We start from the raw sequence: 26493 nt of genomic DNA, 5'->3' as shown, positions 1-26493 counted from the left end.
TTTATCAAAACAATCAGAACCAAAACCAGCAAATTTAGCTGCTCTGCAGAATGCAGGCCTAGTCCCCCCCAATCACCAAATTAATAGTAGTTGGAGGTTATGAAAGTAGTGAAGAACTCCTACTTCCAGAGCAAGGTAAGAGTCCTGGAGAGCACAGTTCACTACACTGAACTTCACTTGCCACTGGGTACCTGGAAGAAGAGGCTGAAGTCAAGCATCCGCGAGCAGAACAAAGCATTGTCTCAAAGCAGCTGCAGGACTAGAACCTAACACAGGAGAATGGGGCAAGTCTCCAGGCAAGCGACACATTCCAGAGCAATCAGCAAATTTCAGTGTAAATTCTGGATAATTATTGCAGTACGTACCTTGCTGACTTTACAGTTTTATCCAGACAGAATAGCAAAAATTTGAAAAAGACATTCGCTGTCCTAATGCCTTAAAGCCATGGTCCATCAGGCCACTTTATTAGGTGGAATGAGAGTGGGAAGTGATGCTCTTAAAGACCAATGTGCACCGTCCCTTCTGTAGTACTCAACTGATATAAACTGCTGTAAATTCTGCACAAATTGGCAATTACAAAACTTACCATGCTTTTCTGCACAAGGAATTCGTGATCATGACCTACAGACATGTATAGTTCTAGAAATGCTAAATAACTGAGTTCAGGTACTCAAATGTTTTGTGACATTTAAGTAATGTGAAGGCAAAAGGCTCAGCACCTGCCACCAGCAGCCACTGCTCAGAAGCCATCTAACATTTTTCAGTGTTATTGCTCAACTTCCCAAAGTAAACGAGTAGCAGAGATTGTCTTATCTCTTAACCCCAAACTAAGTAATTTCATATTTTCTGTCACATCATTTATACTGATGGTTTCACATTACCATGATGCGATTTTTAAGCATTTGTGTCACCAAGTGACAGAAGCTGCAAAATGGAAAAATTCCCACATTCTCTGAAAAACCTTCAGCTTGCATCTTGTCAGTTATCTGCATTTCAGCTATGTTTTATTTTCACTGAGAAGGTATTTTAGATGAAAAAATTTTGCTGAAATGGTCTGATGCATGAATGTTTTGTTTAAGAAAACAGAAAAAACAAGGTTCCCTCATTTCTTCAGTCTCACTGAAGAAAGGTTTCAATTATAACCTCTTTTTCAGCTCTATTCTTCCTGCAGCAAACACTGAATTCACTTTGTGACAATGTTGCTCCGTTCTATGCAATGAAACTTCAGACTGAAAGAGGGTGGGTTTAGATGAGATATGAGGAAGAAGTTCTTTGCTGTGAGGATGATGAGGTGCTGGAACAGGTAGCTCTGAGAAGCTGCGGATGCCTGCAAGTGTTCTAAGCCAAGCTGGATGGAGCTCTGAGCAGCCTGGTTTAGTGGAAGGTGTCCCAACACATGGCAGCAGGGTTGGAACTAGATGAGTTTTAAGGTGCCTTCCAACCCAAACAGACCTATGATTCCTACACTGAATGAGTACACTTACTCTGGCTTCAAGCATCATGCAAAATGACCTGAGAACTCAAAGGAATCAAACATAGCCACATTTTCCCAGTAAGAAAACAGAAAATATTCTGATGCATAGAGTGATAATAGAAGACTAAATAAAAACTAACTCAGAGGAGGTGTGTCTGAGTGGGAGAGTAATGACAAAGACAGGTAGAAGTAGAATAGCAAGTAGCAGAATGGTAGTTTGGAAAATAACACTGTAAAAATGGAATCTTTCATCTGTTGTCCCAATAAAAATGTGTGACATCCAAAAAGATGACAAACATCTGCTAATGTTAGGAATAACACTCTGTGCATACATTTTCCAAAACATACAGGATCCTGCAATGTTCTTTAAAATATCATGTGTCATAATTCTACTTACTTAACTACATTAATTTTCTCTAAGTTGAGTATGTTTTGCCTGCTAAAGTTACTGGTAACAAACCTCGTTGTGTTTACCCAGACCCACAAGTTCTGCCATTCTATTTAATCCCCTTGTCCTGCAGAGGAGCAGGAGGAAGAATGGCCAGGGGGACACCTGGCAGACAGCCAAGGTACCTTCCACACACACTTGCAAAACAATGAAAAAAAGTACACACTGGTTTAAAAATTTTAATGTACAAATTTACACTCACCATGTTGTAACTTTCACACTAAGGAGGAAATTGCAGCAGTCTGCACGATTTATTCTATCCATAATTTACTCAACAAATGTCTACAGAATCGAAGAAAATCCTTTTTCCTTTTCTCAAGGAAATAAATATTTCATTTCTATACTCAATAATCATTCAGCTGTCTAACAGTCTGCTATGCAACAGCATTCTCTCTGAAAACTAGCATGTTTTTTATCTCTTGAGATTCCAACCAGTAGCCTTTGTTGCTCCTCACGTGCCCACACAGCATACTCAGAATTCTCCTCCAGCGACACACAAAGACACACTTCAGTGAAAGAAGAAGCAGCTGAAGATGTCCATCTTCAGTTTTGCAATATACTCAGCCGCCAATTACTTTCTTCCAAATGGATCCGACCACACTTTCAACCCTACAAATCAAATATCAGAATACCAGCAGTTGATAATTTAGACTCTTGGAGAAAAAACAGGTCTGCTACTCCAGCTCTGTATGAAAGAAGCCAATAATTTCTGCACTGAATTTGCAGCTCTGCTTAAACTTGCAAAAATATGCAGAAAGACAACCTCATCTTGATCTTAAACTTCAGATAATAGAAAAATCTATCACATTCATAGGTAAGGTGTTCTATTATTGTTGGATCAATCATTTAGAATTGCACCGAGCGCTTAAATTTGTCTAGGCTTCCTTTTCAACTAATGGATCTCCTAACTTATCAGCACCTAAATTCAGATGAAAAGGAGAACTTACGCTAAGAAGAACTCATCATTAAGTATGTGCATCTTGGATAAATGAGCCAGTCTAGTCCTCTTGAACGTTTAGTATAAAAGACAGGCTTACAAGACTTCTATTTCACAATACCCTTCCTACTTCTCTTCAGCATTTCACCCATTTCCCTGGGAAGCAAATCCTACACTAATGATCTAACCAATTCGTGTAGTAAGATTATGGCTTTAATCCTATTTGATTTTCACCTGCTGTTATGCTTTTTCAAAAACAAAAATACATTACCCTTTAACAGACCCAGATATTACATGTTTCGTCAAGACAGGCACTCTCACATCTTTAATCAATAAATGCCAGCCTTGCGTAATGAACAGCCACTCCATTCATTTATCATCACGAAAAAATGAACTATCAAGGATAGTCTGCTATACTTGAATTTTACTTCCCTCATACGCTTTTCTAAGCCTTCCACTGTCAACAGCAAGGATCCAAAAGCTATTAGCACTGCATTCCAAATTTTCCTTCATGTGTAGTGGATTTCTGCATGGCCCATCCGTCCGTGAGGCCAGAAAGCACTGACAAAGCGCTGACAAACTGTGTTTCAGCAGAGTTCAGTATTCCACAAAACTAGGGTGCAACATCATTCTTTATAGCTACAGCTCAGCCTATCTATGGTTCTTGTTTGCTCTGAGCTGGTACAGAAATGGAAACAGGCCTCCATTCAAGCAAGTGTGAAGACAACAGAAATTCTGCAACTTATTTGGCAGTTAAGTCATTTTAAGATGAGTTTCATTAAAAATGTAATTTTTCAGTGAGGAATTAGCCTGAAAAAAAATTTAATGGCAAATTTATTAAATATGTTTTCACTAAATGTATTCTTCATTGTATTATTTAAATCCATATAAATATTCAGGCCTTACTTCAAGAGGGTCTTTAAAACAATCGATGCAAACACATAAATCAAGTGTACCTGGAGGTTGAATATCCTCTTGAACAACACCAGCTCGGTTTATTATCTGTTCTTTCTCTGGAAAACAGAACAGAAACGACACTACTAAAAAAATAGAAAATACTAGACATCTTGATTGCACCCAATAAAATGATCTTGAAAATTTTATTAATTCTAGATGTTACACAGTAGAATTCTGTTGAGTATCTACCTACAGAATGCAACGGTAGTATTCCTACTTCACTGAGAAACCAATAGCTAGTCTGTTTTGAGAGACTGCAAACAATAAGATAATCATCTTACAACAATGCCTACTGTTAAATAAAGATGTCAAAACACCTGCCACGGTCCCAGCACTTAAGGAATGACTAGTACTTTTATAAGCTGTCATTCGTATGCTTGACATAAAACTAGTCAAAAGATTTTATTTCTTTTGGGCAATTCCCATTTTTAGGCCCTGAAAGATCTTGCAAACAGATTTTATGATAGCACCAACAAAATTACTGCCTGTAAACTTTGTGAAATTCAGCATCTGAGGGGTATTTTCCCATACATTAGGCCTGTCTCAGGCTTTTGTTTTTTTCTTTGAAAGATTCAACCACTACCATAAAGAGAAATGGAGAAAACTGTACGATTTTCCCTTACTAAATGCCCCTCCTTTTCTTCCACTACCAGCGCCGTACTTCACCACCACAGCGGTACTCTAAGCAGGAAGTCAAAGCTCAGGTGGATTAACCTTTTGCCCAAACCACTGAACCTTTGAGATCTTTAAAAACCTGCAGGGTGAGCATTTGCAAAGGAAGCTCAGAACTAAGCTCATCTTAAAACTGAAATTTTTCATTATCCTATCCCACTGGGAATGCACTGGCACTACATGTTACCAGGCTTTCTAGGTACTAGCAGTAATATCACAGTAATTGATTCTCCTTGCAAGGGGACAGGCACTAGAGGCACATCCAAGTTCTCCAGTTCTGTTCATGGTAATTCCATTTCATTCTTTTTAGCAGACAAAATCTCAGGGACTCGTCTAATTTCAAAGGAAAGGGCACAAAAGCCAGAAAGGAAGAACAGAATAGGTTAGGACAAGGAATGAGTCTTCCTGTAGGACTTGAAGGAGAAGCATATTCAGTCTTGAGTGGAAACTTGGATTAGAAGAGAGGCAGGGACAAAACCAGGAACCAATTTGAGAGTTCTAGGGACATACTTGGGTTGAGTAGCAGGGGTGTTAACTGGTCAGGCAAAGAAACCAGCGCAAAAATATAAGAGAGGATAAATACACAGACAGGACACAGAACAGTCAACAGGGAGACTGCTGTGGGGCCTGCAAACAACTTGGACGCCAGGTCAGCCAAAAAAAGGACAACAAGGAAGATTCAGTCTTGGTGACAGGAGAGCCACCTCACGGGATGACGAAGGAACAGAATCTCACAATTCAGAAAATCAGGAAATCTGTGAAAATGTCACAAAGAGCAGCTGTCAAGCCACTCTTCTGGTTAATCCATGTGGAAAAGGTCTGTGGGTGAAGCCCTCAAAGTTTCATCACTGACACTAAACTGTGTGTTTCATATGAGGAAACAGTCTTTTTTAAAGCTAAATACAGACAAGAAAATATTAGAAACAGCTAAGCCACAAACTGAGGCACTAAAAACCTACAAAATTATAACATTTCTGTATGAAATTAAGTCAAATTCCTTTGTGTACAGCTCATAGTTCATATGAACAAATTGATTACATACAGTTTTTCCAAGTAGCTTTTATCTTATTTGTTAAATTGCTAGGAACTTCTCTGAAGATGTTTGAGAATCTTGCAGTAAAGTCTTCATCCTGAATGTCAATATATTTCACTTGTAAAGAATTTGGCAGATACACAAGAAAAAGAAGAGTGAGGAAAGAAAATATAGCATTTCCTGTTTACATAGTCCAATATCACTCCAGGTGACTAAAATTCATTCTTGCCTTTTGCATGATTACTATGTGATACAAATCAAAACACCCAACTTTTGGGACAGAGCATCCCCAAACACAGAAATACTGAGTATTCACCCACAGCTCAAGCCAAAAGAGGGTGGGAGCTTCTATGGAAGAAGTCATACATCTTACTAGACTGTACTCAGAAAATCCTTTGTACCCCAAAGGTTAAACACTTTGGTTCAAATACCACGACTGTGTAAGTCCACAATCTTGCCTCAAGTATTGTGTCAACAAATGCTTGTGCCTCTCATATTGCAGTGATTAGCATCAAGAAGAGCTCATTGAAAATGAATAAATGTGGCATCAGACAGAGATTTTAGAATCAGGTATCAAATCACAAGTTTGTGCACTTACAAACTGCGCATCAATCATTTTATGTCCTAAATAGAGATTAAAAATCCCTAAACTGACAGGAAACATCTACTCACATAATTCACAAGTACAAAGGAGGACATGTCCTTTCCTTACTGCCAAGCCACATTTCTAACATAGTATTTTTGGAAAGTATAGTATAAGCAAAAAAAAATTAGTAACAAAGTTTTCAAAGGGAACATGGAGTAGGAAACATAATTGTAGGAAGTTTCACAAATATAGCATCCTTGAATAAAAACTAGCTTGTAAGTTAAATTTCACTTGAGCTTTAATGCAAGGCCAAAGCTCCTCCAATAAGATCAGTAAGTTTACCCTTTTTTCTTTTTCCTTCCTAGAAATCTTCAGTTGTCTTGGCAGATTAACCACATATATCATCATGTTACCAGATTGCTTAGTTTCATAAAAAATTAAAGTGAGGGGAGAAGGCTGTTTGCACCCGAACATTTGTCCCATTTCCTTTGGCAGTGTTGCAAAGAAGTTGAGGAGTAACGGGTGCTCCTCCTATGGAGCACCTGCCTGGAGCTGCTGAGGCTTTACACCTGGAGCTGCTGGTGTCTTCGAGGGCTTCCTGGATTAAAGTCAATTGTGGGATTTTGCAGGTTTTCCTGGCACATGTTTCTGGCAGGAATGTGTTTTTTTTCTCAGGAGTCAGTTTCAGAGACTCTGCAGACTGAGACCAGCTCTAGCAAATCACCCCAGCTAGTTCCCAAGTTTTAAGTTAGATATTCAATTGCAGTTGGAAAACAGAACTCAAACTGCTCATATAATCATTGAATAGTCTGGTTTGGAAGGGACCTTTAAAGATCATCTAGTTCACCTTTCTTGCACTGAGCAGGGACATCTTCAGCTAGATCAAGTTGCTCAGAGCCCTGTCCAACGTGATCTTGAATGTTTCCAGGGATGGGACACCCACCACTCCTCCGGGCAATCTGTTTTACTGGTTCACCACCATCATCATAAAAAAATATATTGCCTCTATCTACTCTAAATTTACTCCGTTTAGTTTAAAATCATTATCTCTAGTCCTATTGCAACAGGCCCTACTAAAAAGTCAGCTTTCTTACAAGCTCTCTTCAAGTGCTCTACAAGGTTTTCCCGAAGCCTTCTCTTCTCCAGGCTCAAGAACCCCAACTCTCAGCCTTTCTGCACAGGAGAGGTGCTCCATCTCTCCGATCTCAACTTCTTCAGCTGCATCTCAATCTTCTAAGGAGCAGCTAAGGGATGTCCTAATCACGTGCTGGCCGATAACTTGAAATATTTATTCAAGCAAGCTGCATTATTTCGGTTTTCAGGTACCTCCTAGACGAGCAGAAAGCCCCTCGGGAGTTACTCACACCGAGCAGCAGCCTCAGCATTCCCCCAAGCCCGGCGCAATGCCCGGACCCAGCCAGCTCCCCCCGCGCAGGGACTCACTGTACTCCTCCGGCAGCAGCAGCGGCCGGAAATAAATGGGGTAAAAGGCGGCTCCCACGACGGCCACGAAGGCGCTGAAGATGCCGAGCGTGCGGGCCAGCCCGGCCATGGCCCCGGCGGACGCGGCGCTGGGCCCGGCGGGGCCTTCCGGGACACGCGGGAGCGGCGCGGGCACCGCCCGGCCCGGCGGGAGGGCGCCCCCGCGCGGCCGGCGGGGCGCAGTGCGGGCACGGGGTCGGCGCCCGTACCGCCGCGGCGTCAGCCCGGCCCGGGCAGCCCGAGAGGATGCGCCCCGGTGCCGCCGCCCCGCCCTAAAGCGCCTCGCCCGACAGCGGGAGCTGTCCCGGCCCGGAACTGCGCCGGTGGTGCGGCGCCGAGGCGGGAGGGCGGGGGCCGCCCCGGGGCCGCCAAGGGAGCGGGCGGGCGCGGCCCTGCGGGGGGATCCCTGCCGGGCGCGCCGCTCCCGCGACGCCGCCCGGCGCCTGCTCTGCGGAGCTGCGAGGAGCCTCCAAGGAGCTGCGCAGCACGGCCGAGGCTCGGCGTTTTCTGGCCCAGCCCCTCCGCACCTGCGGCGGCGGAGCGGAGCCCTGCCCTGCCCTGCCCTGCCCTGCCCGGGCGGCGGCCCCTCCTCCAGGAAGCCGGATCTGCCGCATCCTTGTCGCCGGCCCGGCCGCGCAGTCCCTGCCGCGCTGGGCAACGCCGCCGCAGCAGCAGCAGCAACATGCGGCCCCCGGCCGAGCCCCGCCGTCCCCCTCCGCTGCTTCTCTTCCTCCTCACGGTGAGTGCCGGCTGCGCACCTGCCCCCGCGTCCCGACCCAGCCCGGGCGTCGCGGCACGGCCGGCCCGTGCGGGGCGGCGGGGCGGAGGGAGCCGGAGTCCGGCGGTGCCCGGGGGCACGGGGCCGGAGCCGCCTCTCGGAGCCAGCCCCTGGCTGTCAGGCCTGGTTCCGCTCCCTCCCAGCCCCCGGGGTCGCGCTGCCTTATGGAGCGGGGGGACGCCGAGTCCTCACATCCAAGTGTTAAGCGTTCTGCCCTGGGTGACGATAAACTTCTAGAGTGGAAAGAGCGGGGAGGCCTTTGACATCTGCTTACAGATGCGCGACTGAGCACAGTGCCGCCCTGGCTTATGGAAACAAGCTTTAGGGCCATTTACTAAACTACTTTTTCATCTTTTTTGCTGTTAAGCGTAAGCTCTGGTCAGTCTTTGAGTGCCTGTATCGTGTTGGTGCTGATGGAGAGCAGCGGGTCGACACCCCTTTTTGTCACGTCTTCTTTTCACGAATCTTAAAATGTAGCATGACGTGTTGGTCTTTTGCAGATGAAGGACTGTGGTTATTTTCAGGTTTTGTGCAAACAGATGCAGGTTTCATAGGGTTATGGGGGATTCCTGCAGGGCTGAGCTCATGGAGGGTCCTGTTGAGATCTCCAGCAAATGAAAGAATACTTGCTCAATCATTTCTGTATTATTACACTACTGAAAATGTTCAGTTTCCCAATGCTTGCAGTGTTTACCTCCCACATTGATTTTTATCCCAAGATCTGATTGGATGACTTGGACTGATTCATTCAGATTCAGCAGGATTTGAGAAAAGAAAAGCAGACACTTACAGCTTTAATGGCTAAGTTGCCCTACACAACAAAGCCTTCATGTCTGTCTTGTTGAACTTAGTCTTGTTCATTATAATATTTTGAATTATCTTAGCTAGCCTCTTTAGTGTGCTGGGAAACTTTTATATTTAAGTTTCACACTCAGTGTATAATCTTTTCATCGTTGTTCTATGTCAGAGGTGATGCACATTTAACTCTGCCTTGTCTGATGTAACAGGAAGGAAAGAGGGTTCCTCACCAAGCAGAAATATTTAGATGATATTCACTCTATATGCACTTTAGAATGGCAACCAAGTGGTAACAGAGACTCAGCCATGGTCTGGAAGTTTATGTTCTGCAGTCTCTGCCAGGCCTCCCTCACTGTGAGGTTGTTCAGGGTTCTTTGCTCCATGCTGTTTACTGGATGAGCCTCCAGAAGGGTTTGTTAGGTGGGATGCAACAGCAGACTCAAATATACTTCATGCATTTTGGCAGCACAGGCCTCAAGTAATACCCGGGGACCAAAGAGTACAAAGTAAAATGAGAAGTCATTTAGCAGATCAGGCACTACAAGAAAGGCCCTAGATCAGCAGAGCTGAAGCTAAACTTAGGCATCAGCAGTCATGTTTCATTGTGCTTAAATGCTCTAGGAACATCACGGAAATTGTTTCTACAAAGAATTGGCTTTGGGTTTCAGAGCTTACTGCTTTGGGATCCCCACCACAAAGTTTCTGCCATTCACTGGAAATCAGATGAACACATTCATACACTGCTGCAATTTTTGTTAATGCACTGTGCCAGACCCAAGCTGTCTTTGCTGGAGTCTAGCTGCCATCTCTCATGTGTATTGGATAACCACTGGGAAAATTGAGAGCTGGCTATGTGTGTTTTGACAGTAGGTGCGTATGTGGGGTAAGCACACATTAGTACCCCTATGCTTTGGAGTACCTACCTGGTAAACTTTTGCATCTTGTGATAACCACATGTCATTGTGTTTGAAGTATATTACCATTTTCCTCATGACACAGTCCCCATATCACAAAGCTTAAGCTACTTACAAGTACTCTTTATTGTAAGATCAAGAAATATTAATCATAACCATCAAGTACAAGAGGTTTAGGATAATTTTGCTGCCGTTATGGGCTTTTAATGCTTTTGGAAGCATTTAAACCAAAGAAGAATTGTGTTGGAAATATAAAAGAATAGTATCTTTTGTCAAGTCAAGCTCTGAAAGGTATTCAAATTAGTATTAAAATCAATGCTCTCTCATCAATTTTTATCTCAGTGTTTGTGTGTGTGTATTCAGCATATGGCAGACACCATACCATGTGTTCCAATGGATACCAACCACCTATTGCTATTCCTTTTTTTTGCCCCTTCAGTTGGCATAGTTTTTACAGTATCACAAAATCACAGAATATTCTGAGTTGGAAGGGACCCACAAGCATCATTGAGTCCAACTCTTTAAGTGAACAACCCATAAAGGGATCATACCCATGACCTTGTCGTTATTAGGACCATGCTCTAACCAATATGCATTTTGTGGAGTGGGAAATAAGGCAGAGAGGAAGGCTGTCACTGATGAGACTGCCTATTGTAGAAAGCCAAAATACTGAGTTACATGTGGTTTGTGTTTTTTTAACTTCTTCTTCTTCTTGTTGTTCAAGGTATATATCTTGGTGCTTACATGTGTTTATCAGTGTTCAGCATCACTGCACATCTCGCTTGCAGTGTCTCTTGTCAGATACAAGAAGATAAAGAGCATTTGGTTGCAGTTATGGAAAGTAGTTTTAAGTGACAAGTTCCCTAGGAACACTAAATAAATCTAATTATCTACAGCTATCCGTCTGCTTGCAATGATATCTAGCTTTTTCATCCAAAAGTTCCCTCATTCAGTTATGTCTTCCACTATCTGCTCTTAATAAAGTCAGGGTCTTGAAGCAAACAACACCTCTATTCATAGTTGTGTTCCATTAACAACCCTTGAGCTCTTTTGCACCTCTAAGGAGTCAGGGAACTGGGGGAAAAATAGCATTTGATCACACAGGTGATCAAAAAATCCAAAAATCCTCATCTGTAGGAACAAGTAAGTAGTATAGAACTTAGAGCTCTGTCTTTCTGTAGTATTTACACCTTCACAGGTCTTACTGGCTTGATGTTTTCTCAGTGTAGCTCTCAAGGAGTGTCAACATATTCTTAAGACATAAAAAGCAAAATAGTTTATCATTAGGGACTTTTACTGATCCCTGGTTTTGATTGTGAGCTAGGTCTAGTCGTCCAGGTGCACAGCACATAGGTTCTGTGATTAGAATGAATAGACTGAACCTCTTGAGTATTTTGAAAAACACAGTGGAAAAGGCGTCAATCCAAGATAGGTAGCCAAGATAAATTTTATTTTAATTTGTTTAATCTTAGCGAAGTTAAAATTTACCCAAGACAGATCTCATTTTGAGCAATCTTAATGACCATCTCCCTGGTAATCCTAAGTGACAATGCTGAATATTTTAGACAGACCAGGGGACCTGGTGGAAGTGCTGTATTGGTGGCTTGCCCTCGGAGCAGAGTAATCCCCAGTATCCTTGGCAGTGCATCAAGCTGGATGGTGACTGCAGGGCAGAAAGAAAAGAACCTGTTTGAAGCCTTAGAGACAAGAATTTCAGCATAGAGGATAATCCTCTTGTATATCCAGGCACTCACTCTCAAACTATATATAACATACAACGTAGCCATGGAGAGAAAAAGCTGAGCAAATTCAGCCTGCTGGTCTTGCTTCTTAGATTTCTAAGTTCATCTTCAGGATAAGAACATGTCAAAAATGAAACATTTCACAAATATTAATTCATTCTCAGGAAACCTTTGTTATTTTGTCCTTCAGGGACCTGCGTGACAGGTAACAAAATTAGCTAACTTTTTAGGTACAGAAACATCAGGCTGTGGCAATCCTAGCAAACAATGATACACAATGAATATATGTCAGTACATTTTCATGTGCACTCCTTAGGTCTGGTCCTAGGAGCATGTTTAAATAGCATGACGTGTAAGTCACTATCTCAGACCAGATTCCACTTGCATAAGGGCTGAAGGATACACCCTGTAAATACAGTTTGTTTGTAAAAGCATGTGTAACTTCGAGAACTTGATGGAGGGAAGTTGTTACCATTAAAATTTTATTGGTGGCTCTCCAGTAACCTGTGTTTACTTGCTGGGTGAAAGAAACCTCATATTTTGCAGTTAAAGTATGGTATATAAACGTGCTTGTGCAGTGTTCTGTTATTACTGTGAGTATATGAGTAATCACATAAACTTAAATTCTCTGGTTAACATGTTTATGTTTTGGTTTTTCTTCCAGAACTTTGTGCTGTCCTTTGGAAAGGAGACATTACAGACAACAGCAGTTACTCCACAGTTTCAGAAGAATATGGATTATGTAGACTTTATCTATTTAAACATTTTAGAAAAGAAAGTTCTTAACAATTCTGAGGTTTCAGTTCAGTATTTATGTTCTAAGCCTTGTATTGTCAGTTTGGAAGCAGTAGCTTCCTCTGAGTTCAGGACTGGTGTACCAGTATATAGAAGGAGATGGAAGGATGAGAAGAACCTTTATGTTAGCAGAACTCGACAAGTACACTTGAAATTTCCGAGCATCATGGTTTACAGAGATGATTATATCATCAGAAACTCCATAATAGTGCACAGTGTGATACTGTATGCATGGATTAGTCACAAATCAGCTAGCGACTATGATGATGAGCACAATGAAGACTACCAGGCTGCAGTTGCCAAGAATTACACGTTTTTAGAGGCAGTTCCACCTTTTGAACGGCCATATAAGGACCACAAAGTTTGTCTCCAGTGGGGTGCTGACTATTTGTGGATGCTTCAGGCCAATAGGATACCTCAGTGCCCTCATGAAAGTGGTAGGTGCAATATCTTTTTTTTTCTCCAAGGAAACAAATAACATCTCTGGTAAGCTGTTAAAAAGTGCCTAGTGGTAGTAAATAGTAAATTTTACATACAGTGGTTTACTTGGGAAACGTTGTTGAACATGTAATCTCCATAACTGTGAGGTTAGAGTTGCAAGTGCTGAAGCCATCCTGCTCTTCAGATGGTTTCATCACAGCCAGCCTGGAGGTTATAGCAGCCTGGCCCCCTATTTTCTAAGCGTATTCAAACAATTTTAGTCAAAACCCATCAATCAGTGGACATGATTCTTTTATCCTCAGAGAGAATTTTTCAATCCCTTACTGCTATATCCCATAATGCTATTTGTGTCATTTATTTTCACTACACTGGCATTTAAATGCTCTGAAGAAAAACAGGGAACTTCTTGCTTCCTTTAGGGGCTTTCTAAATACTTGTTGGAGACAACATGTGATATCTGCAACATCATGAAACATGTTATTGTCTGTATTATCTACTTCTATTACAGATTAAATCAGTTTAATAGACAATAGGAGGAAATAATATTCAAATTTTGTTTCTTAAAATAATATTGTAACAAATTGCTCAGGGATTGGTTTATTTTGTTGTTTCTTGGTGTTTTTTGTTTGGTTTTTGGGTTTCTCTAGGCAAGCTGATGATATATCATGGCCTTGAAGATTTATTTCCTGTTTCTTAGGAGGGGCAGCTTTACCAGTTTTATTACAGGATTATCCATATCAATTAAGAACAGAATTGGTATCTATGCATGTGTATAATATAGAGAGGCGCAAATGGAGAGCAAGACCAAGAGATGTAGAGAAATGTCACTTAGGCATAACCAAAGATAGTGTTATAAATAGGCAGGAGTCGATGTTATCTCCTTTTAATGCCTTTATTAGTGATTTCAGCAGAGGGACGGCTCGGGGTAGGGATGCCCTTGCCCACGCTGCACCAGCCGGACACCGCCGAGGAGGAGGTCTCGTCGGATCTGCGTCGCTGTCGTCGCAGAGCCGGAAGCCACGCCTCACGGGAGTCCCTAGGCTCACTGATGGCTCGAATGTCTAGGGGGGGTGACTCTTAGCAGGGTCTTCAGAGGTTATGGCGACTCCCCTCGGTGTTTATAGATGATACTGGCAGCTACCTTGGCTCTTTCCCCACTCAGTGCTGCATTCCGTCTCTCTGGGTCTTGATCGGGCTCGCTGTTCTGAGCGGTTCTTGGTTCTAGACTCACTTCCGGCTATACTCGATTTGCATAGAGGCGGTGACAGGCCCAGAGCAGGCAAGGAGTGGGCGAGGCCCCCAAGTTGATGGGCAGGCTGGTATGTGGGCGGTGTCTCGGAGAGCAGCAGGGCTTACAGACTAAGGTAGGGGTGCAGGGAAAGTACGGGACGGGATGAATGTAACATTCGAACCACAGAATCAGTGCATTTACGATTGGGTTTTAGGGTACAACAGTACATTAAACAGATAACTAACAGATAACATTGATACATAGAACAGAGGATACCCACAACTAACTACTAACTGCTAATAACTAATGGCCTGGACCCTTTGTTAAAATCTTTATCTTTCTCAATCCCCCCTCTTTTTCTTTGATCGAGTTTAACTCGCATCAATTCTTTTGAGTTCTTGGTATTGATTGTAAATTTCTTCTGCTGTACTTAGTTCCTTTATTTCTGATGTTAAACTCAACATATGTGGGAGCTTTTATGTATTACCTTGGGATACTTGGAGGCTTGCTTGCACTGCTGATGTAATAATTCGGATTAGGCAGGGTAGTAAGCATGGGATGAGTATGAGGCTTACTAATGCACTCAGAGCTATAAAACTTACTTTCTTCCACCACGCCCCCTTGGATGACCAAAATCTGTCCCACCAGTCAATGTTTAGTAATGGGGTCCACTCCTGGTTTCCCACGTAGGCGACTCTCCTGATTTCTTTCGAGATGTTTCTAATGACCTCACTCTTATCGTCAATCTCAAGGCAGCACTCAGAGGTATTAAACTTCCCGCATATGCCACCCTCATCGGCTAACAGGTAATCCACCGCTAGTCTTATTTGATATACCACTGTCCTAGTTTGGGATAACTGCTGGCTGATATGGTCTAATGCTAGGGCAGTGTTATTTGATATTACTTCTAAGACTGCCTGCAGCCTAATAATTCGGTTTAACATATAAACGGGAGTTCGATACCCCCACGACCCGTCTTGCGCCCAGGTTGCTGGTCCATATGTTTGTATAATTTTTCAGGAGTCCAAACTTCTCCTTTCCAATCCTGGGAGCTGCCCATATTGATTACGGTTCGTTTTTGCCTCTTTAGGTTGTCATATAATGGTACTCCCAGGGTGTTTCCAGATTGGCGTGGCAACAGAAAGAAAGCTGGTTTTATAATTCCTATAGTGCAGCTCCCTGCCCAATCCCTGGGAAGATGTGTATACGCTTTGTCCCCACAAATCCAAAAGAGATGTTCGGGGGCGTTCCAGAACGTATTTTGGGTAATAAATGGAGATTCCCAGTATTTCGAGATTTCTTCAATTCCCCAAAAGGGGTTAATTCCCCGGTCAGTGCATTGGTACAAGTCATACACCTCATTATAGATACATCCTGTTTCCGTTTTCCTAGTTGCCCAGTAGGTGTACGGTTCTCTGGGAATCCACTTTTGGATGAAGTCCCTGATAATGAGGGTTCTTTTACAGGCCATTCTCCCCACTGGGGTCTTGTATCGTTTGCCTGTTCTTTTAATGCATTCTTCTCCGACTACTTTAGTTTTCAAATCCCATTGCTCTATTTCTCTTTCCCCTATGTATGGTGGTTCTGGCTTCATCATTTTCCATTTTAGTATGTCTAATGGTGATAAACTGATCCCTTCCCAAGGCCATACGTCTGCTACTTGAGTACTCCCACATATCCAGCAGTTAGTTAAGTTCAATTCGTGGCTAATCCTCTCAATTAGATCAATGAATAAATTTTCGTTGGGGAGTTCACTTAATTCATCTTTTCTGATGGTTAAGGGTTTTTCTTTCACTAGGTCTGAGGCCCCTTCCTGATTGTCTATCTTTTCTAAGCAGAACCATTCTCTCATAGGGCATTCTCCAGTTAGACGCTGCCTATAATTGGCTATATTCTTGGCAACCCAATATTTCTTACCTTCCTCTCGGCAGGAGGTAAGTTGTCCGGCCTCAAAACAAGTGGGGTTTACATTCGTATGAACCCTTATCAACTGCTGTAAATCCTCCCCATCATAGATGGGTGAATAGCACTTTGTGCAAGCGGCCCCTTCTGTATGTTTATTCATCGCCAGGACTAGTATCAGTCCTATCAGCTTCCCCAAGAGTCCAGTATGAACCATGATTGTTTTGGTCTCACCTGGGCTTGCCTCTTGGGACTTAGGGGCTCTCCGCGTTCTGTCCTTAGGGTTCTGTAGTTATCTTTCCTTCCACTCAGAGGTTAATTTGGTTATTTCGCCCTTCTAAAGATTGCTCTAGGAGAGAAATTTGAATATATGTTCTAATTTACTTATCTATTTGCTTAACTGCTTTTAACATTAATTGAACTTTTATTACACAATGTCAACAATTTTCAAACCTAATACAACAGCAAGTGATTTATAATAACTTTTCTTCACTTGAATTAATTTCTTAATCACAGTTCTTTAACAGTCTCTGGGGCTCAACTGAGTTGCTCCAGTCTTCTACTGAGTTTTTGTTTTCCTTTTAAACGTCAGTTTTAGCGGGTCCAGTTGCGGGGTTACCGTCCAATCGGAGGAGTCAGCTGGTTGGCTTAGGTCTGGGGGTTCACTTGGGGGTGACACAGGTCCTTTTACTCTAGTGATGTGGGTCCAGCCTCTTTCTTTAGTGCGTACCGCGGTATGAGTGGTTAGGAGTACCTGGAAAGGACCTTCAAATTTTGGGGTCAATGGGGTAGTGCTCCAAGATTTAATTAAAACCCAATCCCCAGGAGTTATTTGATGTATGTTAGCGTCGAGAGGGGAAGTTTGAGGAATATACCCTTTTATTCTGAGGTTTTCTAGTGTTTTACTGATGGTCTGCAGATACTTTCGGGCGGCTGTATCACCTTCTATATATTCTCCGGTGCTGTATGTTGTTAAAAGAAAGGGGAGCCCGAACATCATCTCATAGGGGGAAGCCCCTATATCCGATCTTGGCCTAGTTCTGATTCTCAGGAGAGCTAGGGGTAAACACTTTAACCAATTTAACTGTGTTTCTTCGATTAATTTTGTTAATACGTTTTTAAGGGTCTGGTTCATTCTTTCCACCCTCCCTGAGCTCTGGGGGTGCCAGGGGGTGTGCAATCTCCAATTTATGCCTAATTCTTTAACAATTTGGCGCAGAATTTTAGCAGTAAAATGAGTTCCCCTGTCCGAATCAATGTTATTTACTAACCCATACCGAGGGATTATGTGCTCTAGGAGTATTTTTACCACTACTTCCGCTGTTTCCTTTTTGGTCGGGAACGCCTCTATCCAATGAGTAAGGTGGTCGACCATGACCAATAGATGTTTGTGCCCTTGGATTTGAGGCATCTCAGTGAAGTCAATCTGAATACTCTGGAATGGTCTCAGAGCTAGTTCCCTCCCTCCAGGTATGGCTTTCCTCGCTATCCGTTGGTTGACTTTTTGGCAGATCGTACACCCTTGCGTTATGGCTTTTGCTATGCTGTATATTCCTATGCAAAAGTTTTCTTTTAAGAAATGATCACATAATCCCTGGGTTCCCCAGTGGGTTAGTTCGTGAATTTCGGTTAAAATCCTTCTGGCTAGGGGTTTATTCAAAAACTTCCTGCCATCCGGAGTTAACCATTCCCCATGCTCTCCCTTCCTCATTCCTAGGTCCTTGATCGCTTTTAATTCTGTTCTATCATACTTCGGTTTCTCTTCCCCTCCCTCTTCCTCTGATGTTTCATTTAAGGCTAATATTCTAATTGATCCTTTGGGGTCTTGAGCTGCTCTTTTTGCTTCTTTGTCTGCTAGTTGGTTCCCTTTCCCTTCAAATGTGGTTTCTTTTTGATGTCCTTTTACATGTACCACAGCAATCTCAATGGGTTTTAACAAGGATGTTAAAACTGATCTTATCATTTCCTTATGCACTAGGTCTTTCCCTTTTGAATTGAGATATCCCCGTTCCTCCCAGATCTTTCCGAAGGTATGGACTATCCCAAAAGCGTACTTCGAATCGGTGTAAATAGTTCCCCGGTCTCCTCCTAATAGGTCTAGTCCCCTTTTTACAGCATAAATTTCGCAGAGTTGGGCAGACCAACTCGAGGGTAACTTTCCCGTTTCTCGAACTTGAATGTCTTCTATGGTGGATCCTTCTACCACTGCATACCCTGAAACCCTTTTCCCCTCTAGAACTCGTGATGATCCATCAGTGAATAACCTTTTTCCATAAGGTAAGGGAGTACTTTCCAAATCTTCCCTTACCTTCGTCTGGAGACTCATAAGTTCCAGACAATCATGCTCCAAGTCTGGAGGTGGTTCCCCAGAGAGGAACTGTGCAGGGTTCAGGTTTTTGGAAACTGTTAACCTCAAGTTCTCCGAGTTTATTAAAGTGATCTCATATTTCAGGATCCGGGAATCGGTTACCCACCCCGGGGCTTTTTGGCTCAAAACTGTTTTGATATCATGAGGTGTATGAATTTGAATTTTTCCATTTAATGTGAGCTTTTGGGACTCCTCAACCAACACTGCGGTGGCGGCTACAGCTTGCAGACAGGCTGGCCACCCTCGGGCTACAGGATCTAATATTTTGGAAAGGAAAGCAATTGGCTTTTTGCACCCTCCCCACTCCTGAGCTAACACACCATAGGCCACTCCTCCTTCGGTGTTCACAAATAGATCGAATTCTTTCTTCAGATCGGGCAGGCTCAGGACAGGTGCAGTGGATAATTTGTTTTTTAGTTTTTCTAATTGTTTTTCATCCTCTTGTGTCCACTCTATGAGCTCTGAACTTACCAATTTATCATAAAGGAATCTCACATTTTGGGTGTACTCATCAATCCAATGTCTGCAATACCCGAAAAGGCCTAATAATTTTCTTATGTCTCTTTTGGTTTTTGGAGCAGGTATTGCTATTATTCCAGCAATCCTTTCAGGGCTTAATTTCTTGTATCCTTTGCCAATCAAATGCCCCAAATAGGTCACTTCCGGTTTCACGAATTGTAATTTCTTTTTTGATACTTTCAGCCCTTTTTCCCCCAGAAAATTCAGGAGTTTAATGCTGGTGGTTCTCACTTCAAGTTGGTTTTCTCCTGAAATCAGTAAATCATCCACATACTGGAGGATTTGCACCTGTCCTTCTGGGGTGAATTGCTCTAGCAGCCTTTCCAAAGCTTGCCCAAATAAATTTGGTGACTCAGTGAACCCTTGGGGTAGGCGTGTCCATCTTAGCTGCTGTCTCCTCTTTGTTTCAGGATGGTCCCATTCGAACGCAAACCAGTCTCTGCTCTCCTCTGCTAGTGGACATGCCCAAAATGCATCTTTCAAATCTATGGTGGTGAACCAGGCATGCTCTTGGGGAATCTGGCTCAGGAGATTGTATGGATTAGGGACTACAGGGTGTTTGGTGATAGTCCTCTTATTAATCTCCCGTAAATCCTGAACCAATCGATATTTCCCTTCCGCTTTCTTCACAGCTAAGATGGGTGTGTTATGTGGGGACATGCATGGTTCCAGGATGCCTTCTTTTAACAGTTGTTCAATAATGGGGATCAACCCTTTCTTTCCTTCCAAAGACATTGGATACTGTTTTATCCTGATGGGAGGAGTTCCTGGTTGCATTTTAACTTCTATAGGTGGTATATTCAGGAGGCCACTCTTCCCTCCTTCTGCCCATACCTCTGGGTTTATTTCCTCTAAGTCTTCGGCGGTTAATTTCATAATCTTTACTTTCATTTGGCCGCCTTCAGGGATAACTCCTATTCCTAATAGTACTTGCAAATCGCGTCCCAATAGGTTGCTCTCTAGGTCTGGTAAATAAATAAAATCCGCTCTTATTTGTTTGGAATTCCCTTTGACCTCTATTCCTTCTATAATTGAGGCTGTGAATGGTTTCCCCTCCGCCCCTACGACCTCACATGTTCTAGTTCCGACATTAACTCCCACTGGAAGCCTCCTAATACTGGATCGGTCTGCTCCAGTATCTACTAAAAATTCGTATTCCTCGTGTTGGGGACCCACTTCAAAATTTACTATGGGCTCACCTCGGTGGTACATCGGGTCCCCTAGTGCATAGAGCCCATGACACCCCTAATCCTCGTTGTTTTCGCCCTTTAATAGCTTCTCTAAGGCATCCTGTTCTTTTGTGATGGCTTCATCAAAGGATAATTTCTGACACTATCTTCTTATGTGTCCAACCTCCCCACAATAGAAGCATTTTCTGTCCTCTCCTGGCCTCCCAGGAGTCTTCCAAGGTGGTATAAGGCCCTTCCTCCCCCTGACTTGGTACTTCTCCGATTGGGAGGGTTTTGATCTTGTATCGCTTCTCTTGCTACAGCCACCATTATCTTTGCTTTCGTCTTGGTTTTCTCCTCCTCCCTTCTTAGATAGACCTTTAAAGCCTCTCTTAACAACTCATTTACGTCTTTTTCTTGCCAGTCTTCTATTTTTTCTAATTTCCTCCTAATATCGGGCCAGGACTTGGTGACGAACTGTGTCTTTAACAACACCTGACCCTCGGGACTATCAGGGTCTATACTTGAATAAAGTTGAAAATTCCTCTTTAACCTGTTTAACCAGGTTGCGGGAGTCTCGTCTTTCCCCTGCATATTATCAAATGCTAATCTGGTATTATTGCTTCGGGGTACTGATTCCTTTATACCTTTAACTATTAGACTCCGATAGTCGTCCATACTTCTCCGGTCTTCCTCCCTGTTCGGATCCCACCTCGGATCTACGACTGGTAATTTGTAATCCCCTGGCGGACCCGTTCTGTTTTCTTTCTCCCAAGTTTTCATCCCGGCGGTCCTAATCATTCTAATCTCTTCTGGGCTAAATAAAATCTTCAGAATCGAATTCATCTCTCCCCACGTGTAAGTATTGGGGCCCAGAAATTGATCAACTTGATTTGATATTCCTACAGGGTCCTCTACTAGGTTTCCCAGTTCTTTCTTGAAATTCCTCACCTCTGAAGCTGTTAGTGGAGCATTTACAAAACCGACCCCTCCTGCAACTCCACCCATCGGGACTTCCCTTAAGGGGAAAAGTTTAGTTCTGGACCGGGTGTTATAATTATGTCCCTCTGGGATTTCAGTTGCCCCTATAAAGTTGGTACTGTGAGAGGGGTCCGTATTCGGGGTGTTAAGGTCTAGCTCCCAGCTACGAGGTGGAACAGGAAGTTTAGATGGCGATGGAGAATGTATGGAGTTTGGAGAGACTGGCTGCGAGACTGAAGGAGGAGTAGGAGAAGCTACAAAGCTATAAAAGGGGTTTTTACTAAAGCTATGAGATGTTACTGTTAGGGGTGTATTCCCAGAAAAATTCACAGCACCTACTAGAGGGGCATTCATAGAAAAATTAGTCCCCATCGGGGACGTATCTACCGAAAAATTAGGGGAAGGGGAATTAGGTACAGGGGAGGAAACTGGTGAGGAAGGGGTCTGAGGACTGACTTGGGGTAGATCAGGGTAAATAGGAGGAGGGGGTAAGTGCTCAAGGGGGTCCCATACAGGACCCTTCTCTTCTTTCTTATCTTTATTTTTCCCTTCCTTTTCCTGCATCTTGCAAATTTTTACTGTCTCGGTACCTGATCTTACATGCATCCAGCAAGCAGCATACCTTAGCTGCTCTGTGTCTACTTCCTCTTGGGCTCTCAAATATTGGTTTAACTGTGAGCTCATCCAAGAGTCGGTGGTACCGTACCATGGCCATTCCCCGGGTAGATTAAGGGTTGGCCATACTTCCACGCAATAGTGAATCATTTTCACTTTGTTTAAATTCTTAGTTTTCTCATTGTTCTCCCACTGGTCTAACATTCTCCCTAGTGGGCTATCAAAAGGGATGTTAGCTACCTTCCCTTTTCCCGCTTTTCTCTCCTTCCTGATCTTACTTCCACACACACCCATTCTTACTTAGTCAAATGAAAATACTCTACTGTGTCCTTACCCAAAGGAAATCTTACGACAGGACAACGCAAACTAAAAAGCGACCTTTTTTGAACTAAAATCTTATAAGGTGCCCCTACTCAAACGGAAATTTTAAAGACGGGCAACTAAAATCTAAAATTTCATTCACTCTGGATAGCTTACTGGCACGCCCTTAGGTCCTGGCCACTATCCCTCTTTCACTCTCTCAGACAGCCTGTTGGCCCGCCCTCAGGGCCCAGCCACTGTCCCTCTCTTACTCACGACGCCACACTAAACTAATCCCCGCAGACGGCCGATAGACCGGGGCCCAAGGTGTCAGGCACCGCCTGCAGCCAGGATTAGTGCGTCGCGGTGCGACACTCACTCTGTCCCTAGCTTTGAACTACTCGCACCTCAGTAATTCCCTAACCACACACACTCCCACCCGGGACAGCGTCCTGTCCGCCCGCCGGTGGGCTGCCCCCGGATAGCATAGACGCCTCCGCCCAACGGTCCCAGCGTGTCCGGTAGCGTACCCTAGTGGTACCCCCGCCCAACACTCCCGTCCGGTTTGCACGTCTACCCCCGCCAGGGCAGGTCCCTTACACCCGGTAGCATAACTCCCCTTTGAGCTACCCCCGCCCAGTGTAAGGCTCGCACTCTTGGTCCCACCGTACTACGCCAAATCAGCGGCGCACCCCCTCGTTGCCGGCCCGTAGGTCCGCCCTTAGGACCCCAGCCGCCGCGCTACGGGCTTACCGCCTTTGCTTGCTGGGTAGCCTGCCGGCCCGCCCTCAGGGCCTCAGCCACTACCCCGGGTAGCCTGTTGACCCGCCCTCAGGGCCCAGCCACTACCCTTGTGGGGGGGGATCCCTAGTGGGGCCTCCTACCAGTTACCTATCAACCTCACACGGGCCACTCACACCCTAGGTTTCCTCCGCCCGTTCGGAGGGGGGCCCACTATGCCCCTGGAGGCGCCTCACTCGCTCAAGCTCCACTCGCTTCCCCCTGTTCCCGGCCGGCCCCCTCGCGGGAGTCCCGGAACCGCGGTACTAAGGGGTCCACACTCGCTTCGGAGGTCCGAGCTGCCGGCCCCCGTCTCATTCACACCACACTCGCTCGCCTCCACTCCCGCCACCGGCTATACTTACCAACCGGCGCTCCTCGGCGCTGTCTTCCTTGATGCTGCGTCCCTCGTTGCTGGGGTCCGATGTTCGCCAGCTGTCCCAGGAGTTCGAAGATGGGCGGCGCCTTCCCTTCTTCGTCCTCTTCTGGGCGTGGCGATCCCGGACGAGCCCCCAAAATTGTTATAAATAGGCAGGAGTCGATGTTATCTCCTTTTAATGCCTTTATTAGTGATTTCAGCAGAGGGACGGCTCGGGGTAGGGATGCCCTTGCCCACGCTGCACCAGCCGGACACCGCCGAGGAGGAGGTCTCGTCGGATCTGCGCCGCTGTCGTCGCAGAGCCGGAAGCCACGCCTCACGGGAGTCCCTAGGCTCACTGATGGCTCGAATGTCTAGGGGGGGTGACTCTTAGCAGGGTCTTCAGAGGTTATGGCGACTCCCCTCGGTGTTTATAGATGATACTGGCAGCTACCTTGGCTCTTTCCCCACTCAGTGCTGCATTCCGTCTCTCTGGGTCTTGATCGGGCTCGCTGTTCTGAGCGGTTCTTGGTTCTAGACTCACTTCCGGCTATACTCGATTTGCATAGAGGCGGTGACAGGCCCAGAGCAGGCAAGGAGTGGGCGAGGCCCCCAAGTTGATGGGCAGGCTGGTATGTGGGCGGTGTCTCGGAGAGCAGCAGGGCTTACAGACTAAGGTAGGGGTGCAGGGAAAGTACGGGACGGGATGAATGTAACATTCGAACCACAGAATCAGTGCATTTACGATTGGGTTTTAGGGTACAACAGTACATTAAACAGATAACTAACAGATAACATTGATACATAGAACAGAGGATACCCACAACTAACTACTAACTGCTAATAACTAATGGCCTGGACCCTTTGTTAAAATCTTTATCTTTCTCAATAGGATGAGATTTAAGTGAATAACATAAATTGAGACTTCTTGATTACTAACTGGTTCTTTAAGTATCTTAGATTTAAATGTCTGTTCTTTCCCTGCTTCTAATTCCATCTGGAAACAGGCTCAGTTTCACTTTTCAGGGGTTATTTGGTCCAAGACTGTAATGTATTAAGCAGCAGCAAGTGAACTTGTGTTTAAGGACTTATTGAGTATTTGTGTTAACTTTTAATCTGTTGTGTGATTTAAATGTTTGACTGTAGGAATGTTTGCTAATTAATTAGTTTCTATGCTTTCTGTTTGTCCAATTAAGAAAGATTGTATTTTGCAGATGGTGTCCAGGTTCTCGAATTTATATATGCTTCCAGTGGGGAAAAAACAGGAATTGTGAAGAAATTTGAACAGTTTGAAAACAGAGAACTTGAGACAGTCAGACAACATCAGGTTGATTATCCCATGTAAGTATAGGCAAGTAACTGAACGGGGCTGTATTTGGTTTTAACACTATAGAATGTATTTAAGCTCTTGGGCTATACCACAAATCAAAGGAATACTGCCTAGTAATTTGAGAAAAGATGCAAAAGGAGCCTAGTTAGCAGTTCGTTTTGATTCCAGTTTTGCACAGGCTTAATCTGAATCCTTGGAAGATGTTTACAGTATGTGTTTGTGCAGTGCTGGGTAAGAGATGCCACTAGAAGGTGTAACTGAATGGGTTAGGTACAGTTAGGAGGGTGAGTTAGCTGTTAACCTGCTGTCATGATCAGACTGCTCTCTCATAACTGACTAGCTTGGGGGTTTCTGCGTTACAAACAGATCTGCATTTCTAACATTGTTTGCCAACCAAAAGCAGAGTAGGATTTCTTGCAAGGGCAAGCAGCATGAAGCAGCTTTATCCCTATAAATTTATGTTCTAGTTTATTTTGCACCTGCAAGCCCTTAGTGATAGAGTCCTCTGCCTATATAAGTCTTCTAGCTTGAGCTCACTCCATTACCTTCTACCATTGCTGTGTAAACTCCTATTTAGACAGGAGAGTTAGACTCCTTAGCCTCTGCACACTATTCAGTTACAGAGGAATCGCTCTTGTAAGGTCATCTTGCTCTACTATGGTCCCCTTTCCCAAAATTGTCACAACTCTCCAGTCATATTTTGCAACTTCAGGGGAAAAGATAGATATATATATATATATATGCGTCCGGTTGTGTCCCCGCTCCGGGTGGGAGCTGACCCCCAGCTAGCTCGGGTCAACACAGACACAAAGTTTCCAGTTCGTTTTGGCTTCTCGGCTTGGCAGCTGGACCCAAAGGTGACAGTCAACAGCAGCAGAAGAGAAAAGGCTGGCTCTCAGCTTAGCAGGTTAAAAGATGTTTATTAGCAGAGATCTCCAAGCTCCGAGGCGAGCGGCTGAGAGCTTCCAGGCTGAGAACCCAGCGGCTGAGAGCTTCCAGGCTGAGAACCCAGCGGCTGAGAGAGCTTGCTCCTCCCTCCTACCCCCTATAAGCGGGGGAGGGTCCCAGGGAGGATACAAGAAGACAACAAATAACAAGATGTGCCCACCCCCAAGCTTCAGACCACTAAAATCCAGAGCCAAAGGAATTTCCCCCAGGCTACCTATCACCTGAAGCTCTCTCCCGGAGATTTCATAATCCAGGAGGGACCCCGGGAGTGATTGACAAGCTGCCCCAGAGAGGGGGGTTGGGGCAGAGGGGATGTTACATGTCATGTGAGGTATGGGATGATTGACACAAAACACCTTATTATACAGACAACACAAAAGGGATACAGAATTGGGGATACAGTGAAACGAACCATAACATAAACTTCTTACAAAAATCTAATAAAACAGTTCTGCACCACCACATCTATATATATATATATACCCCCCTTCCACCTGATGCTCTCACCCTGGCAACATTATTACAGAAGTAGGAAATGATTGCAGGAACTGGAACTTGCCTGCTGGTTTGCATTTGGCCTGTGGCCCCAAGAAGAGTGCCAAGAAGACTTGCCAGAGAGCACAGGTTGCATGCAAATTACTAGCTCTCAGACCGTAACTGAAGTCATACAGAGCAGGTTTTAGCTCCGAGTCTCTTCTGGATGGGTGACAGCCTGCTGCTCTTTGCTCACCAACACAGTTGCATTCTGCTTCTGGCACTGAGGCACTCAAACTCTGGTTTCGAGTATATAGCATGAATTTATGCATTTTTATCTGCTCCACATAGTTCTTGCCTTCAGGTCATGTCTTCAGTGTGTGTTGTGGTTGTGTGACAGCCTGGGGTAGTTCTGCTGGGAAGAGAGTTCTTCTCTTCAGTTCTTTCTCAGTTCTATGTAT

At 44.3% G+C, this 26493-nt stretch overlaps 2 protein-coding genes across 3 annotated transcripts in view; one reads left to right on the top strand and one right to left on the bottom strand.

The window, feature by feature from the left end:
- Positions 1-2087: 2087 nt before the first annotated feature.
- On the bottom strand, positions 2088-8143 carry SMIM20 (small integral membrane protein 20). The gene is made up of 3 exons (XM_040065351.1): positions 7551-8143; positions 3816-3872; positions 2088-2531 (listed from the first exon to the last, which is right to left on the bottom strand). Exons 1-3 carry the CDS (start codon positions 7657-7659, stop codon positions 2494-2496), a joined length of 204 nt encoding a protein of 67 aa, XP_039921285.1. The 5' UTR covers positions 7660-8143; the 3' UTR covers positions 2088-2493.
- Positions 8144-8202: 59 nt separating this feature from the next.
- Positions 8203-26493, top strand: part of SEL1L3 (SEL1L family member 3) — a 44454-nt gene continuing 26163 nt past the window's right edge. For both annotated transcript variants that reach the window (XM_040064699.1, XM_040064698.1), the window contains exons 1-3: positions 8203-8328; positions 12486-13053; positions 24495-24621. In XM_040064699.1, the coding sequence (XP_039920633.1) occupies positions 8272-8328; positions 12486-13053; positions 24495-24621 (752 nt within the window). In that variant the 5' untranslated portion in view covers positions 8203-8271. The remainder of the gene's footprint in view (positions 8329-12485; positions 13054-24494; positions 24622-26493) is intronic.

This window comes from Hirundo rustica, chromosome 5 (assembly GCF_015227805.2).
Source record: "Hirundo rustica isolate bHirRus1 chromosome 5, bHirRus1.pri.v3, whole genome shotgun sequence".
Lineage (NCBI taxonomy): Eukaryota > Metazoa > Chordata > Aves > Passeriformes > Hirundinidae > Hirundo > Hirundo rustica.
The sequence above is the reverse complement of the archived record's forward strand: the minus strand, read 5'-3'. Positions and strand labels throughout refer to the sequence as shown.

Excerpts from the sequence above, each read along its gene's own strand:
- SMIM20 (XM_040065351.1), bottom strand. The coding sequence starts at position 7,659 with ATGGCCGGGCTGGCCCGCACGCTCGGCATCTTCAGCGCCTTCGTGGCC. Across the intron at positions 3,873-7,550 it reads GCTGCTGCCGGAGGAGTACA|AGAAAGAACAGATAATAAAC; the intron begins GTGAGTCCCTGC and ends TCTGTTTTCCAG. Across the intron at positions 2,532-3,815 it reads AGAGGATATTCAACCTCCAG|GGTTGAAAGTGTGGTCGGAT; the intron begins GTACACTTGATT and ends TTTGATTTGTAG.